This window comes from Triticum aestivum, chromosome 3B (assembly GCF_018294505.1).
Source record: "Triticum aestivum cultivar Chinese Spring chromosome 3B, IWGSC CS RefSeq v2.1, whole genome shotgun sequence".
NCBI classification, from domain to species: domain Eukaryota; kingdom Viridiplantae; phylum Streptophyta; class Magnoliopsida; order Poales; family Poaceae; genus Triticum; species Triticum aestivum.
This window is the reverse complement of record NC_057801.1, coordinates 491,994,299-492,008,726: the sequence shown is the minus strand read 5'-3', so window position 1 is coordinate 492,008,726 and position 14,428 is coordinate 491,994,299. Positions and strand designations below refer to the sequence as shown.

General features: G+C 46.9%; 1 protein-coding gene across 1 annotated transcript; it reads left to right on the top strand.

The window, feature by feature from the left end:
* Positions 1-1,122: 1,122 nt before the first annotated feature.
* Positions 1,123-7,722, top strand: LOC123070544 (uncharacterized). The gene is made up of 9 exons (XM_044493793.1): positions 1,123-1,720; positions 2,330-3,582; positions 3,946-4,146; positions 4,242-4,328; positions 4,616-4,764; positions 4,840-4,975; positions 5,068-5,175; positions 5,258-5,388; positions 5,543-7,722. Exons 2-9 carry the CDS (start codon positions 2,332-2,334, stop codon positions 7,446-7,448), a joined length of 3,969 nt encoding a protein of 1,322 aa, XP_044349728.1. The 5' UTR covers positions 1,123-1,720; positions 2,330-2,331; the 3' UTR covers positions 7,449-7,722.
* Positions 7,723-14,428: the final 6,706 nt, after the last annotated feature.

Sequence of the window (14,428 nt, the reverse complement as noted above, 5' to 3'; positions counted from 1 at the left end):
GCATGTTATGTACACCTTCAGGTGAATACAAAGTTTGGTAACAGAAAGCTTGCACCTTTGAAAAGAAGTTGCTGTTATTTATGCGGTTCATGGGCTTAAAGACAACGCCATTCACCGGTCCAACTCATTATCAAGCCCATCAATCCAACTTATCTCTGCAACTCTCTACCGGTGACTTAGTGTTTATATAAAAAACAGTGACTTAGTGAGTCACTCTCCATACTGCATTCTTGCGTCCCAGCCACAATAACCAACCGGGACAACTCGCCTGTTATGCCCACTATAACTTGTTTTTCTTCTTGTTTGTGCGTCAAATGCGACGCTGAAAAAAAGCAGCGCCTTGTTTTTTTTATCCGAATTTGTTTGGTTGGTTTTCTATTATTTTTTCTTTTCTTTTTCTATTTTCTATTTTCTTTTACTTTTTTAAAATTCGCAACTTTTTCTAATATCATGAACTATTCTTAAATTCGTGAACATTTCTTCAAATCCACGAACTATTTCAAATCCGTGAACTATTTTTCAAATCCATGAACATTTTCCTAAATTCATGAACTTTTTTCAAATATGCAAACTTTTTTCCAAGTCCATGGATGTTTTTCAAAGCCCATGATTTTTTTCAAATTTGTCAAAAAAATCAAAATCGATGAACTTGTTCAAATCCGCATTTTTTTTTAATTTTCAATTTTCAAACTTTTATGAAATTCATGAACTTATTTTCAAGCTTCATAACATTTTCAAATTGAAGCACTTTTTAAAATTGGTGAACTTTTTTCAGATCTGTGAACTTTTCTTCAAATCGGTAATTTTATAAATCTGTGATTTTTTTCAGATCCATGATTTTTTTTGATTCATTGGAAATTTTCAAATTCACAGAAAAATCAATACCATAAAACTCTTTTGATTTCTAGGTTTTTTAAATCCGTAAGCTCTAAGAGAGTGAGCAGAAAAATCGAGCAAAAAAAAACTCGTGCGGACAACGTACGTACGAGAGAAAAGGCGATCGATCGAAGAAGGGAACACTAAATGGGCCGTGGGCCAGAAACATTCATACTTTCCTGGCGCAACAGGCGCCGAGGAGGAGCCCTCTAAATAGGAGCCACGCTCCTCACAGTGAGCGACAGAGCGAGCGAGAACCCTAAACTCTCTCGGCTCTCGCACCCTCCTCAGTGGGAGTGAGCGACAGAGCGAGCGAGAACCCTAAAAACCCCCTCGGCTCTCGTCTGCTTCCAGAAGCAGCCGCCGCAGCCCGCAGTGCCGCTCCCCTCCCCTCGCCCTCGGTCCTCGTCTTCGCCGGCTGCTCCCTTCCCCTCCCCGGCTCGCCCGCCGCCCGCTCCCCCCTCCACTACGCCAGAATGCCTGCCCGGATGCTCCCGGTTTGCCCGCCGCCCCCGCCCGCTCCCCTCCCCTCACCCGCTTGAGGCTCGGTGCTCCCCTCTCCTAGCCGGCTCCGGTGACTGGACGGCTCGCCCCCCCCTCTCTCCTCGCCGGGTCGCCGCTCCCCTCCCGTCCCTCGCCGCAAACTCCTGTGGCCTGTGGGGCTGTGGGCTGTGTTCAGCCACTCAGCCGGGAGTCGGCCAGCTGCAGTCAGCACTGCGGCGCACTGCCCCCGGGCTGCACGGTGCGCGCCCACTGCAGTTAGGCACTTCAATCTTCAGGACGACCCGGCCATCAGCGATCTTCTCCAATCTCCCGTACCTCATCTGTCCAGCAAGTGAATAAGGTAGTAACCACTGCTTCAAGCTTAATATTGTTCTTTTTTGTTGATGCAATTGCTTCCTGCCTACAAAATTTATGCCATTGAACTGATGCGATTGAGCTAAATCAATTGATGCGATTGCTTCCTGCTTAATACAATTGTTGCCATTCTACTTGCATATCTTTCATGTAAAAAAATCCTAACTACCATCGTTGCATGTACATCATGGGCATATCGGTAAGTAGTAACCTCTGTGGTTACTACATCATTTGACATCTTTATCACCATAGAGCATGATAATTACGTCTTCACCATGGTAATTACACCTCTAGTGTTGAGGCTCCACGATAATGTTGCATCAAGAATGCACAACCTTTTTTTTTGGTAAGAACATACATCCTTAAGCCATCCAGAAGTATTACGAGATATACGTATTGTGTAGCTGTGTTAGTAGCAAGATAAACGCTTTGCTGCAACCTCCTTGTACGTGTGCCTGCATATTAACGATATTAAGTGTGTTTTTGTTGTTGTTGGAAAGACAGTTTTACTTAAGCTAAAGCCAGTTGCAGATTTTACATTTTGCATTTAAACTAACTCATTAACTTTTTTTTTTTTGCATGGATTGATCTGCAGCAATGAGAATAATAGGCTTTGATTTCGGTGAAGACTGCACAATAGCAGTATGGAAGGAAGGAAAAGGTGGAATTGATATTGTAGGCACAAACACCCCTTCAGCTGTGCACTTTACGGAGAAAGAACGGATTGTGGGGCGCAACCCAGGTATTCCCAAGGATAGTGACGCTCAGGAAGAATACAACAATGTGAGCCAGGCTGAAGCTGACAATTTGATATATGGTATCAAGCAACTGATTGGTGTAAAATTTAATGAACTTGATTTAAATTTTACACCTTTCTCAGTCAGAGAAGGCGATGATGGATATGTTCTTGTTGATGTGAATCACCATGCCTTTAAACCAGCGGAGCTGTTAGGCATGATATTCTCCCATCTGAAAATGAAAGCCATGTCTTGTCTAAGGTCCATCAAGGAGGAAAAGGAAGAGGAGAAATGCTGCATCGGAGTGCCGGCATATTTCACGGTGCCGCAGAGAAATGCGGTATGTAATGCAGCAAAGATTGCAGGGCTTGATCCATGGCTGCTGCATGAGACAACAGCGACAGCGTTGGCATATCTGCACTACAACTCAAAGAATCTGGGAAAAACTGAGCGATTTATAGCCATCATAGATGTTGGGTTTTCTAGAATGCAAATTTCCTTTGTACATTACAAGAAAGGTGAGCTCAAGAAAGGTGAGCTCAAAGTTCTGTCATACGGAAGTGACAGCTCTCTTGGTGGGAAGCAGTTGGATATGCTCATCTTTGAGCACTTCACCAAGCAGTTACGAGATAAACAAAAAATCAGTGTTATACAAAATAAGCATGCCCGCATCAAGCTTTTCAATCAGTGCGAAAGGGTGAAGAAAACAATATGCAAGGGTCAGTCTAATGCAGAAATTTTGCTTGAAAATTTAATGAAGGGGGAAGAAGATCGTCTTGAGTTAACTAAAGCAGATTTCAGTCAAATATGTCACAAAGCGCTGGTTGGCATGAATAGCCTACTTAAAAAAGCTTTGGAAGAAGCCGGCTTAAATTCAAAGGAGAAGCTTGCAAAAATTGAATCTGTTGTCACAGGTTCAGGCAGTGCTGTTCCTGCAATCATTGATATACTTACCGAGTTCTTTGGAGAAGCGCCTTTCATGGATAGCAAGTTTGCGAACTTTAGTGTTGCTAAGGGCTGTGCCCTACAGTCTGCTCTCCGTGGTAACACAAACCAGAAGACACCCGATAAAGTTGTTTCGAAGAAAATGAAAAGTATGCTGGGGCTTAAGGTAATGTGATCCTCAATCTTGTGAATAATAGGAATACCACGCTTACGTACCTGCTAAATTTTGTAACTTCTCAAGGTCCACAACAATTATCCAGCCGACTGCTTATATCCATCATTGTCAACTTGTCATCACTCATGTATACACTTGTCTTCCGCATCCTCTTTTTTATTGTATTCTCTCAAATCTGTAACCCCTTGCCATCTAATTATCCGAAGCCCTTTTGTTCTCAAGTTACGTCCTTAGTATTGTCGTCACCCATGGGCATAGAGGCAGCTTTAGAGAAAGAGAACCACTATTAACTGATCCTTGTTTTGTTTACCTTTTTAGCATATTACTTGACCCTTGTTTTGCTACATTGTGCAGATTATTGATCAATTCCCGTTCTCGATTACCGTGTGTTGGCTGCAAAATCTTCAAAATGGTGACAACCATACCCAGCTTTTCAAGGAAGGTGCTTCATGGCCATGCACTCAATCTGTATCTGTTACGCCTGATGCATCTGAGCTCAGCGTATATGCATTTTCTGAGAAATCAAAAACTCCTACAAAGATATGCAGATGCAAGGTACAGTTTTGAGTTTTCGTCTTCGCTATTTATCATAGTCCATGAATCTAAATATTGGCCACATTATTCTCAATGTTTACATTTTGTATACGTAGTTCAAATGGCCTTCCAACAGTGGTGGAAACACAACTTCAGAGGTCCAGTTCACTATTGACGACTATGGGAAACTATCAGTTGAACCAGTTACGTAAGATATTCCTTAATACCTGCAATGTGCTCCTTGACTTACAAGCTGAGCCTTGTGGCTAGCTTTTACCTGGGCATATCGTAATTATGTTTATTGTTTTTTCATATGAATGTTACTGACTTTGAAGTTCCATCTGTGACTTTCATGCCAAAAAAAAAGGAATGATACCAAAGTGTTGTTTTGTATTAGAAAGAAAAGCAATGTCATTTTTTACTTTAGGAAGTAAGATATTGTCTGTTTCGCATGTGCAAATAAACTAACTTCATTCCTATTAAATTCTAGGTTGAATTTGCAGAGCTTGAATTTGATGGTGAAATGGGGACCGAAGATATGCTCACGACTAAGGAGAAAGAGAGAGATTTTGCTAAACTGGAGGCAATAAAGAATGATGTCTTGGGTTACATAACTAGTACTTTTCATTTCTTCAAAAGGTTCCATCCATTCCTTGTTTTTCACTCTTCTGGAAATAATGTAAAATCTCTGACATTAGTTATTTCGTAGCTAAGTGGCACAAAGTACGATCAATATATGGAAGTTGAAGATAAAGTATCATTTACAAAGACCTTGGAAGCCACTAAAGATTCATTGTCTGGACAGCACGACATCGATGACTACGTTGATATGCTTGCCAAACTTAAAGGGGTACGCCACGCTATTTTCACTATTTGATGGTTGCATTTCATTTTTTATGTCCTGTCAGTTTCGACATGACACAAATGTGCGGCCTCTTGCAGATCGGTAAACCTATGGAGACACGGTACAATGAGTCTAAAAAGAGACCTCGCCTCATTGAGGATTTGAAGAAATGTTTGGTGTTTGTGGAGTCAATTGACAATGCCGAGGTAAACCATAAAGACATGGTTAAAATTCGATGATTTCTTGATAAATCATGTACAATGATCTATTTGTTTGTTTGTTATGTAGGCTAAACTTCATTGTTCCAGTATACAAAAATGGCTTGATGAGAAAGAGGAGGAGCAAAAAAACCGGCCCAAGTATGCTGACCCCGCCCTCTTGACTGCCGACATTATGGAGAGGATCGCTATACTCGAAAGGTTAACTTCTTCTGTGATAGTTGGCACAGGCCTATGTTATTAACATACCATTAATGCAATCCACAATGAATAGAGTCATATGGTTGTTTTGCTGTCAGGCCACCTTTGGTCTTTGCTATAGTTGCTGATAATGGTTATCTACCCTTTTGAGCAGTTGCAAGCGATTGAAATGGAACGATGCTGTGAGAATCACTTATAATATTCAGTCAGGTGATCTGAATGATTACAATGAGTTTATTGACAAGCTCCGTAAGGTGCTCTCTGAGCACAATGATGCTAAGACCATTAAAGACCGTCCTGTTCTGGAGAAGCAAAGGCCTGGAGCACAGCCATCAAGATGGGTGCTAATCCATCTCGTACTAGGGGAGGATTTAGTGTTGATTCTTGCTGTCAGAGGAGACAATGTATATTTCGTGGGTTTCCAGAATAAACATGGGAAGTGGTATGAGCTAGGTTATAGCAAGCAGCCGGATAGCTACAACATTGGTAGTGTTCAACTCATCCCAGATTCAACCTTCTTAGAAGCCGGCACCAGCTATGCCAACATGGTGTGTGGCACTAAATTCAGTGATCCCAGACCTGACAATGAAGTGGTAAAAATAGCCATGTGCCAACTGAACCTGTCGCCAGAAAATATGAAGGATGATGCATCTTTGCTCCTTGACTACCCTGATGTGCGTTGGCTTACTGACCACACACATGATACATACTTGGCGTCTGTCCTACGTGCGTGTGCTGGAATTGCACTGAGATTATGCGAGCCAACAAGGCTCTTTCATAATCATGATCACATGAATATCAACTGGGCCCGCCAACAACGGTTTAACTTGATTGGAAAGTTAGTGGATTATATATGGAACTGGAAGCATATTTCAAATGGAATGCATAGCTGGTCCCGTGATACGAGCTTTAACTGGTCAGAAAAGAGATTCTTGGTGGCACTCGGAATCACTAATATAGAGTTAGCTGCCGCTGCTGTAGCGCTTATTTTAAACCAAGAACATGCACAAGGAGAAGAACAGAAAAACAGAGGAGGAGAAGAAAAGGAAGAAGTCCCTCCTGGTGAAGGTGACTCTGGAGCGGGAGATGGCCCTGTTGGTGGTGATGAATGCGGAGAGGGCGAAGACTATTCTGGTGGCGGTGAGTTTGGAAGGGGAGAAGGCTTTTCTGGTGGCGGTGAGTTTGGAAGGGGAGGAGGCTTTTCTGGTGGTGGCAGCGATGAGGTAGTTGATGCTGCAGACTCTGGCAGTGGAACCAGTGCTGTAGACCGCATTTCTGACCAATTGATGAAGCAGTATTACATCCGACCTTTGGTCGAAATATTTTCCATCAATGCTGACTCCCCCATCCTTGGCACTATTGCTCTGTTCGATGGATGTCACAGCCAGTACATCTATGGTTATGAGGACAGGGAAGCAAATTTGAAGGGTGGCATGTTGACTTTGACGGGGCCTTTTGAAGCGGCGATTCCAGCTGATACAGGTTTCCTTCTTCAAGTTGATATCCCCCGGAAAACTGTTGAGGAAAAGGGCGATGCGGCTCAATGGGAATTTGAATGGGATGGAAGGGAAAAAAACACGGTGACCAATCACAGGATCACGACAATCCAAGGTCGACACTTGGATGTGAGCTATGCGGTGCTAACTCATGCTGTGGAGGCGAACGTGCAGTTAAAGCTGCATTTTCCTTGCCCGCAAGAAACAGTAAGGCTGCGTTCAGCAGTATATGGTGGTATCACGGCGATGATCAAGAGGTTTAGCCAAGGAGTCAAACTATTCGACCGCGAGAGGCTTGATTGGCTCAGGTTTTCCATGCCTATTGAGTCAGGCAATCAGGAAGCAACCTATTTGACAGTGAGTCTACCGCTTGATCGCCATGTACTCGCTGTGTCTGCCAGTGATGAGGTTCAGGTACTAGGGGAGGTGCAACTAATAATTGGAAGTAGCAGCCACACCTTAATTGTCAAGCATGAAGTCAGCCTGGAGGGTAAGCACGAGAGCACTGACAGGCTTTCTACTGGCAATGCACCTTATACAAGCGTGAGTGTGCAGTTCAGGTGATATGGCTGGTCATCAAACAGTTGCTGTGGTGCATTTTGTTATAAATGCACAGTAGTTGTCTCCGCTGTTGCTTTAATGTGTAGGTGAGGCAACCTCCTTTTGGTGTGTGCCGTGGGGCCACTGTGTCGCTCTAGCTCCCTATTGCTGCGGACACGCCTGCTATGTTTTGGAGAGAAGACATTCTACCATGCATGGTATATATCGTGCATGTATCAGCCACTGGTTTTCTTTGAGATTCGGATAGCTGCATGCATCTGGTCGCTGTGTTTGCTTAGTTAACCTGAATTGATGACCACTTGTTCTACTTAATTTATGTCATATCAATCGGTCACTATTTCTCCTGACTACTTTTCCCCGTAGTTATACCTGCAATATCTCTCCTCTCACTCACAAAAGTAGAGACGAGTAGTACTACGCTCACTCAGGTTTCTTTTTCATATGATTCTAAAATTTAAATTTATTTTATCTTTTGAACTGTAAGTTTGATTTATGATAAATTTGCATATTTATGTTCCTTGTGAAGAGAACATTGAAATAACATCACTCTTGAATATATTTTTACAAATTATAAAATTCAAATATGGAACGTGGAGAGGCCTTACGAAAATGTAAAAACTACTGTATGTACCAAGTTTCATCGAGTTTTCTATAGGTCTTGTTTAAAATATCTCGTCGGTATAAACACATATGTTCAAATAGTTATAACGCAAAATTTCATTTTAGAAGATATCAAGCATGTAAATCGTTAAATAGAATGGGAGAATATCTAGGATAGAGTTGCAACGAGGGGGAGGCATTCAAACGGGAAGACACTTTAAAAAAAAACTGACACACAAACTGACCATGTGACAGAAGGGGATGGAGAAAAGTAGGACGTACAACAGGTTAGTAACGATACTGAAATAATTAAGCGGCAGATCGATGCATGGTATATTTCGATCGATGTCTATATTTTGTTTTGTGCCGTGGGCCACCGTGCTTAAATGGTGTATGGAGATCTGTGCGTGCAAGGGTATTCTTTCATGTGGGAGTATTTCAGTCTGTAATGCCTTTTATTTACAGTGCCATGTCTGTGCAGCATTAGTTTCAGTTTCAGAGATATGCGTCGTTTATGGTTCTTGTGCCGTCTGTGGGTCAGTGCGTGACACCTGCACCAGTTCTGCGTAGGTCCGACTCCATCAACCTCAAGCACGGTGCACGGTGACCAGCAGGCATGGAAGGAAACACGTGCACCGCCCCCCTTGCACAACAATACCCCCTTACTCTAGCGTGAGATCGAGCTCTTCAAATCCGATTCGAAACGAAAATTTCATCGACAACCCACCCCGTCCCCCGCATCGCCCGTGCCACCACCACGGGCAGATCCCTAGCAGCCCCCTTTGCCCCATACCTTCCCTCGCCGTTGCCGGAGGAGGCCGCCGGGCGGCGGGGCTCTTCTCTGTCCAACGACGGGATCTCACGGTGGGGAGGGTCTCGCCCTATTGTGCGGCACGGCATGGCGGCGTCGCCGGCGGTAGGCTACAACATCTTGCGGTTGGTCGGCTCCAGGCAGGGCCTCCAGCGGGTGGCGATGTCGGCGGGATGCGGGGCTGCGGTCCGGCAGCTCCTGCCTGGCGTGTCAGGACGGGGCAACAACGCCCTCGTCTGGCTCGCTGGTGTTCCTTGCCGGCAGCGAGTGGTTCATGGTGGCTCCCCGGTGCTGCTGATGCGGTGGCGCTGATGGAGGTGGGCGGGTCAGTGGAGTTGCTGTGCGTGGGGGTGCCGGTGGTGTTGGGTTCTCCAGGTGAAAGCTTGCCGGGATCTTGTCGGCCGGTGGCGTCGGCGCCTGTTGGCATTGGTTTACCTTCCTAGAGGCGTCGTCGAGGAGACCAATATCCTCCTTCACCCTCGGATCTTGCTCTTCGGGTGAAAGCCTAAGGCCCGGTTAGGCCGGTCGACGGCGTCGACATCGTCGCTTCCCTCTTTGGGGGCGTCGCCTTGAAGAGCGTCGGATCCCGTTTGCGCGCTCCATGGGACTGGACCACAACATTGCGGTCGGCAGGTGCCCGTCCGGCAATGCGGATGTTTGTGGGCTTCTTGTATGTGGCAAAGATGGCGGTTTTGGGCGGAGTCAGGTTTGCTGATGGTTCTTGGTACTCGGTCTCTTCCAGCGTGTTTAAGGAGTCACCGTGCATCATTTTGTCTTCCTAAAGTCGGAGTTGCTGAGGAGGGACCCTTGCGATGACGATGACACGAGACGGTTGGTCGGCTGTGGCGCTGGCTCGGCGCAAGACCAACACTTTTCTCCCGCAATGCTCGTCGTCAGAGTCGGAGCTTCCTGCTCGCCGGCGCGTGTGGCTAACTGTTGGCATCGGCCGGCACAAGCCTCGACGCTTGTTTACGGTGAGGGCTTCTTCGGTGGTTGTCGATGAGGAAGTCGGAGTCGCCCTCGCGGAGGTGTGATGACGATGACGCCGGGATGCAACCTCGACGACACTCTTCTCCTCGGCGGCGTGTGTGCGTTCTTGTGTGGGTTGCCAGGTCACCCTGTGTGCCTTGTTTTTGCGAGCATGCTGTGACGGTTTTCGCTCGATTTTTTGTTAATTAACCGCACAATTCTTTTCGACCATTTTTAATGAATCGGGTCCTAAAGAATCGTGTTTCGAAAAAAGAAAAAAAGGTCCGATTCAACCAGGCTGTTCTAAGCATCATTAACACAACATTGTGCCTCTTGTCTGGGTACGCACTACAACCTCATCAGTACCATATTGAGCTCATGGAGATGGGGCAATGTGGAAAGCGGCAATGTGGACTCGTGGCATTCATTGTGCAGCGGAGCAGCTGGAGATGCACCGACCAACCCTTCGAAACCGAACGCTCACGCATTCATTGTGCTCACGCATGTATTTGGAAACCGAACGCTCCCTGAATATGTAGTACTTGGCGAATGAACATTCTTGGTTGGTCCAAACAATTTCAAGTGTTGGTTCAACCCGTGGGTCCAACCCATCCAGCAACCACAAACTTGTACATCAGTTCACCACATAGGCCATGTTTGGTTGCTTGCATGAGGCCCGGCCAGTCTCGCACGGGATGCAAACGGACCGATTGGTTGCTCGCTTTTACTGTTCGGCCCACATGGCACGAACCTTAAAGCAATCCTGGGCCTGACTCCCTGGGAATGCTCGAATCGGTAGTTTCTCCAGGGCCGGGCCCGAGCGGTGCACATGGGCGGCGGCGGTTGCGCGCGCGCGGCCACGCTCGAGAAGCCGCGTTGCTTCCCGAAGCACCGTCAGTTATTAGCCTCACCGCCTCTCACCGTCCCATCTCTCCACTCTCCCCCACTCTCCCAACTCTCACCGGCGGCGGCGGGTCGGAGGAGAGCAAGAAGACCACTGAACTCCATTACCGACGAGCGGATCATCACCTGGCCTGCAGCATTGGCGGTAAGCACTTCTCTGTTCGTCATGCACTACTTTTTCGCGTTCGATCCGGCGGTAGATTCGATCCACAACGAAGAGGGGAATGGGGAATAGAGGCAGATAAGCATGGCAGTTCATAGTAGTTCATACTAGTTCATACGAGTTCATGCAAGATCGGAATAGAGGTAGATGCGGATGGAGTAGAAGGGGGATTGGGGGTACACAACGGACACTAGCTAACCGCGGCGGTCGTCACGGGTGTGCGGAGCGGCGGGTCGAGTGGCTGGCCTTCATCTTCTTGTTCATCGTCGTGCGGGGCGGTGGGTCGTCGTCGTCGTCCTCGGCTGAGTCGAGGTCGATCTACCAAGTACGACGGCCTAGCTCCGGTGCCCTCGCTGGCATCTGCACCAGTTCTTCCTCCTCCTTAGGCTCCCCACCCATGACTGCCGGCGGCACGATTGCCATCTCCCAGTACACTGCGGCACGGCGGTCATTAGGAGCCCAGTAGTTCTTGTACTTGGACCACTTCTTCCTCTGTTTAGCGTCATCGGAGACGACTTGATTCATGGTCTAGCGAATAATGTCGACTGCCATCGCGCCTTCGCTGGGTCAGAAATCAGCGTCTTCAACTCTTGTGCGGTGGCCCTCATGAGCACTGCATCAGATTCCTTCTGCATGTCAGGCATGGAGCCGAAGTTCGGGCACACCTCCATGGTGTTCTCGAACTTGGTGCGGTCACCAGCCAACCACCAGAGGAAGAAGGCCCTCCAGCCAATACCCCAAGGGAAGGGGTTGGTGTTGGAGCTGGAGCTGGAGCTCATGGCGATGGAGAGGAGGAAGGTTGATAGTGAGAGAAGAGAGGGGGTGGGTAAGTAGTGGTGGGCAGGATGAGTAAATATAGGCGCGATGGAGAGGAGGAAGAGTGACAGTCATGTCGTTTTAACTACATGCTCTTCAATAAGCCATGAACTCTATGTCGTGCCTAACTCCATGAACTGTGTGCAAATCGAGGAGACCAATGAGATGGGCACGGAGGTGCTCCCGGGCATTGACAACAAGGGCAAGCAGCCGGTTCATCCAATGCCCGAGGTGGTGCTGCCGCCCACCGCCGAGGAAGAACCGAAGACGACCGAGGTTGGCGACGACGAGAGCATGGAGGAGCCCGCCAGCAACAAGCGCCGCAACTACGACCACTACCATGAGGAGGATGGACCAACTCACTTCTGCAAGGTCATCCTTTCACCGAAGCTTGAGTGCATCCCCATGCCCCTGGACTTCACCAAGCACTTCGTCGCGGCCGACGGAGTTCAAGCTCAGGAACAACATCGGCTGCTCCTGGAAGGTGACGGTGAAGATGATGAACGGTAGGGTGACCCTGGATCAGGGTTGGGCCACCTACGCCGCCGTTCATCAGATCAAGATCGGCTACATGGTGACGTTCAAGCTCCTCACTCCCGACACCCTCAAGGTCATCATCTTCGACGACGATAGCATTGAGGTGGTCAACAAGTGCGGGAAGCACGACGAAGCCTTCGCCGCCAAGGACTAGGGCTGGGGCACCTCCTTCCTAAGTACTATCGAGTCTCCTTTATGGTTAGTGCACTGAACTATTTGAACTATCGTTATGATGTGTGGTACTATGTTATCTAAACTATGCTGTTAAGTAGTTGATGCTCTGTTTATGCTCTGCTCTGCTTATGATGTGTGGTACATGATTGTGCCGCAGTGTGCTGGTAACCTCAGCAACTACACAAAGAGGTAACCACACACCAAGCGTTGCATACAACCAAACAACATGCCTTGGGCTTGTCCACTAACATGCAGGCAACCAAACACCAGGCAGCGTGGTTCTGCCCATGCAAGCAACCAAACAACTTGCACATGGTGCATTTGAGCCTGCATTTGCATAACCAGAATGAGCTGAGAAGGCTATGCAATGCAGTTACTGTAGACTACGGCAACCAAACACGCCCATAGTTCAAAGAAATTATGCATCAAATACACGTCTAGTTCACAATACGTCACTGTTTACAGTTCACCCATCACTCTTCCACTGACCACAATTCAACCATTGCTCTTCCTAGTTCACATACCACTTACATAAACTATACTCTAATTTTTAATGTAGAATCAAGTGCCTCGCGCAATTGTCATGTGCCTAGTGGGCACACGCACTCTCCCTGTTATCCTCTTCAGAGACATGACCCACTGCGATTCTGCCAGCCCGCATGACCACAACTGATGATGCAAAGCATGGCAACAACCACTACGAGCCATTCCTGCGAGGGCCGAGGAGTGCCGCAACTAGGAGGGGCGGCGCCGACCACCACCACCACACCCCGACACAACATGCGACATGCTGAAAATCGGAGGGGCGCCGCGGCATCTCTGCTGCATCTGTCACCACAACATCTGCCATGTTGCAAATCGCCGGCATTGCGGGAGTGGTGGCGATGCTCCAAAGCACCATCGAGGGGGCTTTGCAACTTCTGATGTCCAGTCGGCGATGCCTCCAAATCAGTTGGCTGAAGCGTAGCACATGCTTTGAAGTAAAGAAGCATGATGTAAAACATGTCAAATTCAAACTGTCATGACGACATAGAGAAATACCAGTAGCAAACTTATCAAAAAGGAAAATCTACCAAGGTTGGTAAAATTAATCAAACTTAACAAAAAAAGAATTTACTAAATTCCTAAACTAATTGATCTAAAGCCTAGTACAATACTACTACCAAGTGCATCCAACCAAGGAGCACTGAACAAAGGCATATAGCAGTAAACTGATTACATAATATAGTACAAAATGACTCATGGAGCACAAGGATGAACACAAGGAAATGTGTGAGAAAAAGTTAAAAGATAGGTAGTATGTGAGATTGTACGACATTATTTTCCTCATCAGTACCAAGGAAGAAGAAAAAACTAAATATCAAGAACAACAACACCTCCATTCTCTTCTTACTGATTGTTAATGAATGCTTATTGTAAGGGCATATTTATCCCTTAAGTAGTTTTGGTGATTGATGACAATACGTTTGCGGACTAATCGTGTGCACTAAGTGTTTCAGGTGATCTAATATAAGGGAACTTTGCGATTGTTACCCCTCGAGGACTTCACTTTAGACAGATTATTTTCCTTCGTTTCTTTTTGGTGGAATCGAGTCATAGGGATAATCGTACTATCAAGAGGGGATCCGTTTCAGAAGAGTATGGGTGGAATCATCACGTACACATTTCCTTGAACCCATGCTTTCTTCCTGCCTGTTGGAGTTTCCATGTTGTGCAAAACAAGGGGTGCCTTGTGCTAAGCAGTAGTACCACGACCAGGGCGGTAGTACTGCCTATCGGCGGTAGTACCGCTGGTACTACCACCCCTGCTATGGTATCGACTTTTTCGTGTCGGGTTTTCGTAAAAGACCACGCAAGGGGGCGGTAGTAGGGACGGCAGTAGGGTGTGGTAGTACCACCTATTGGCGGTAGTACCGCTCCTACTTCCGCTCCACTGCCGCTCAGCTCGCTACCCTCCCCTGTTTTTCCAGCGGCTGTAGGAAGCGGCAGTACCGCCTATCGGCGATAGTA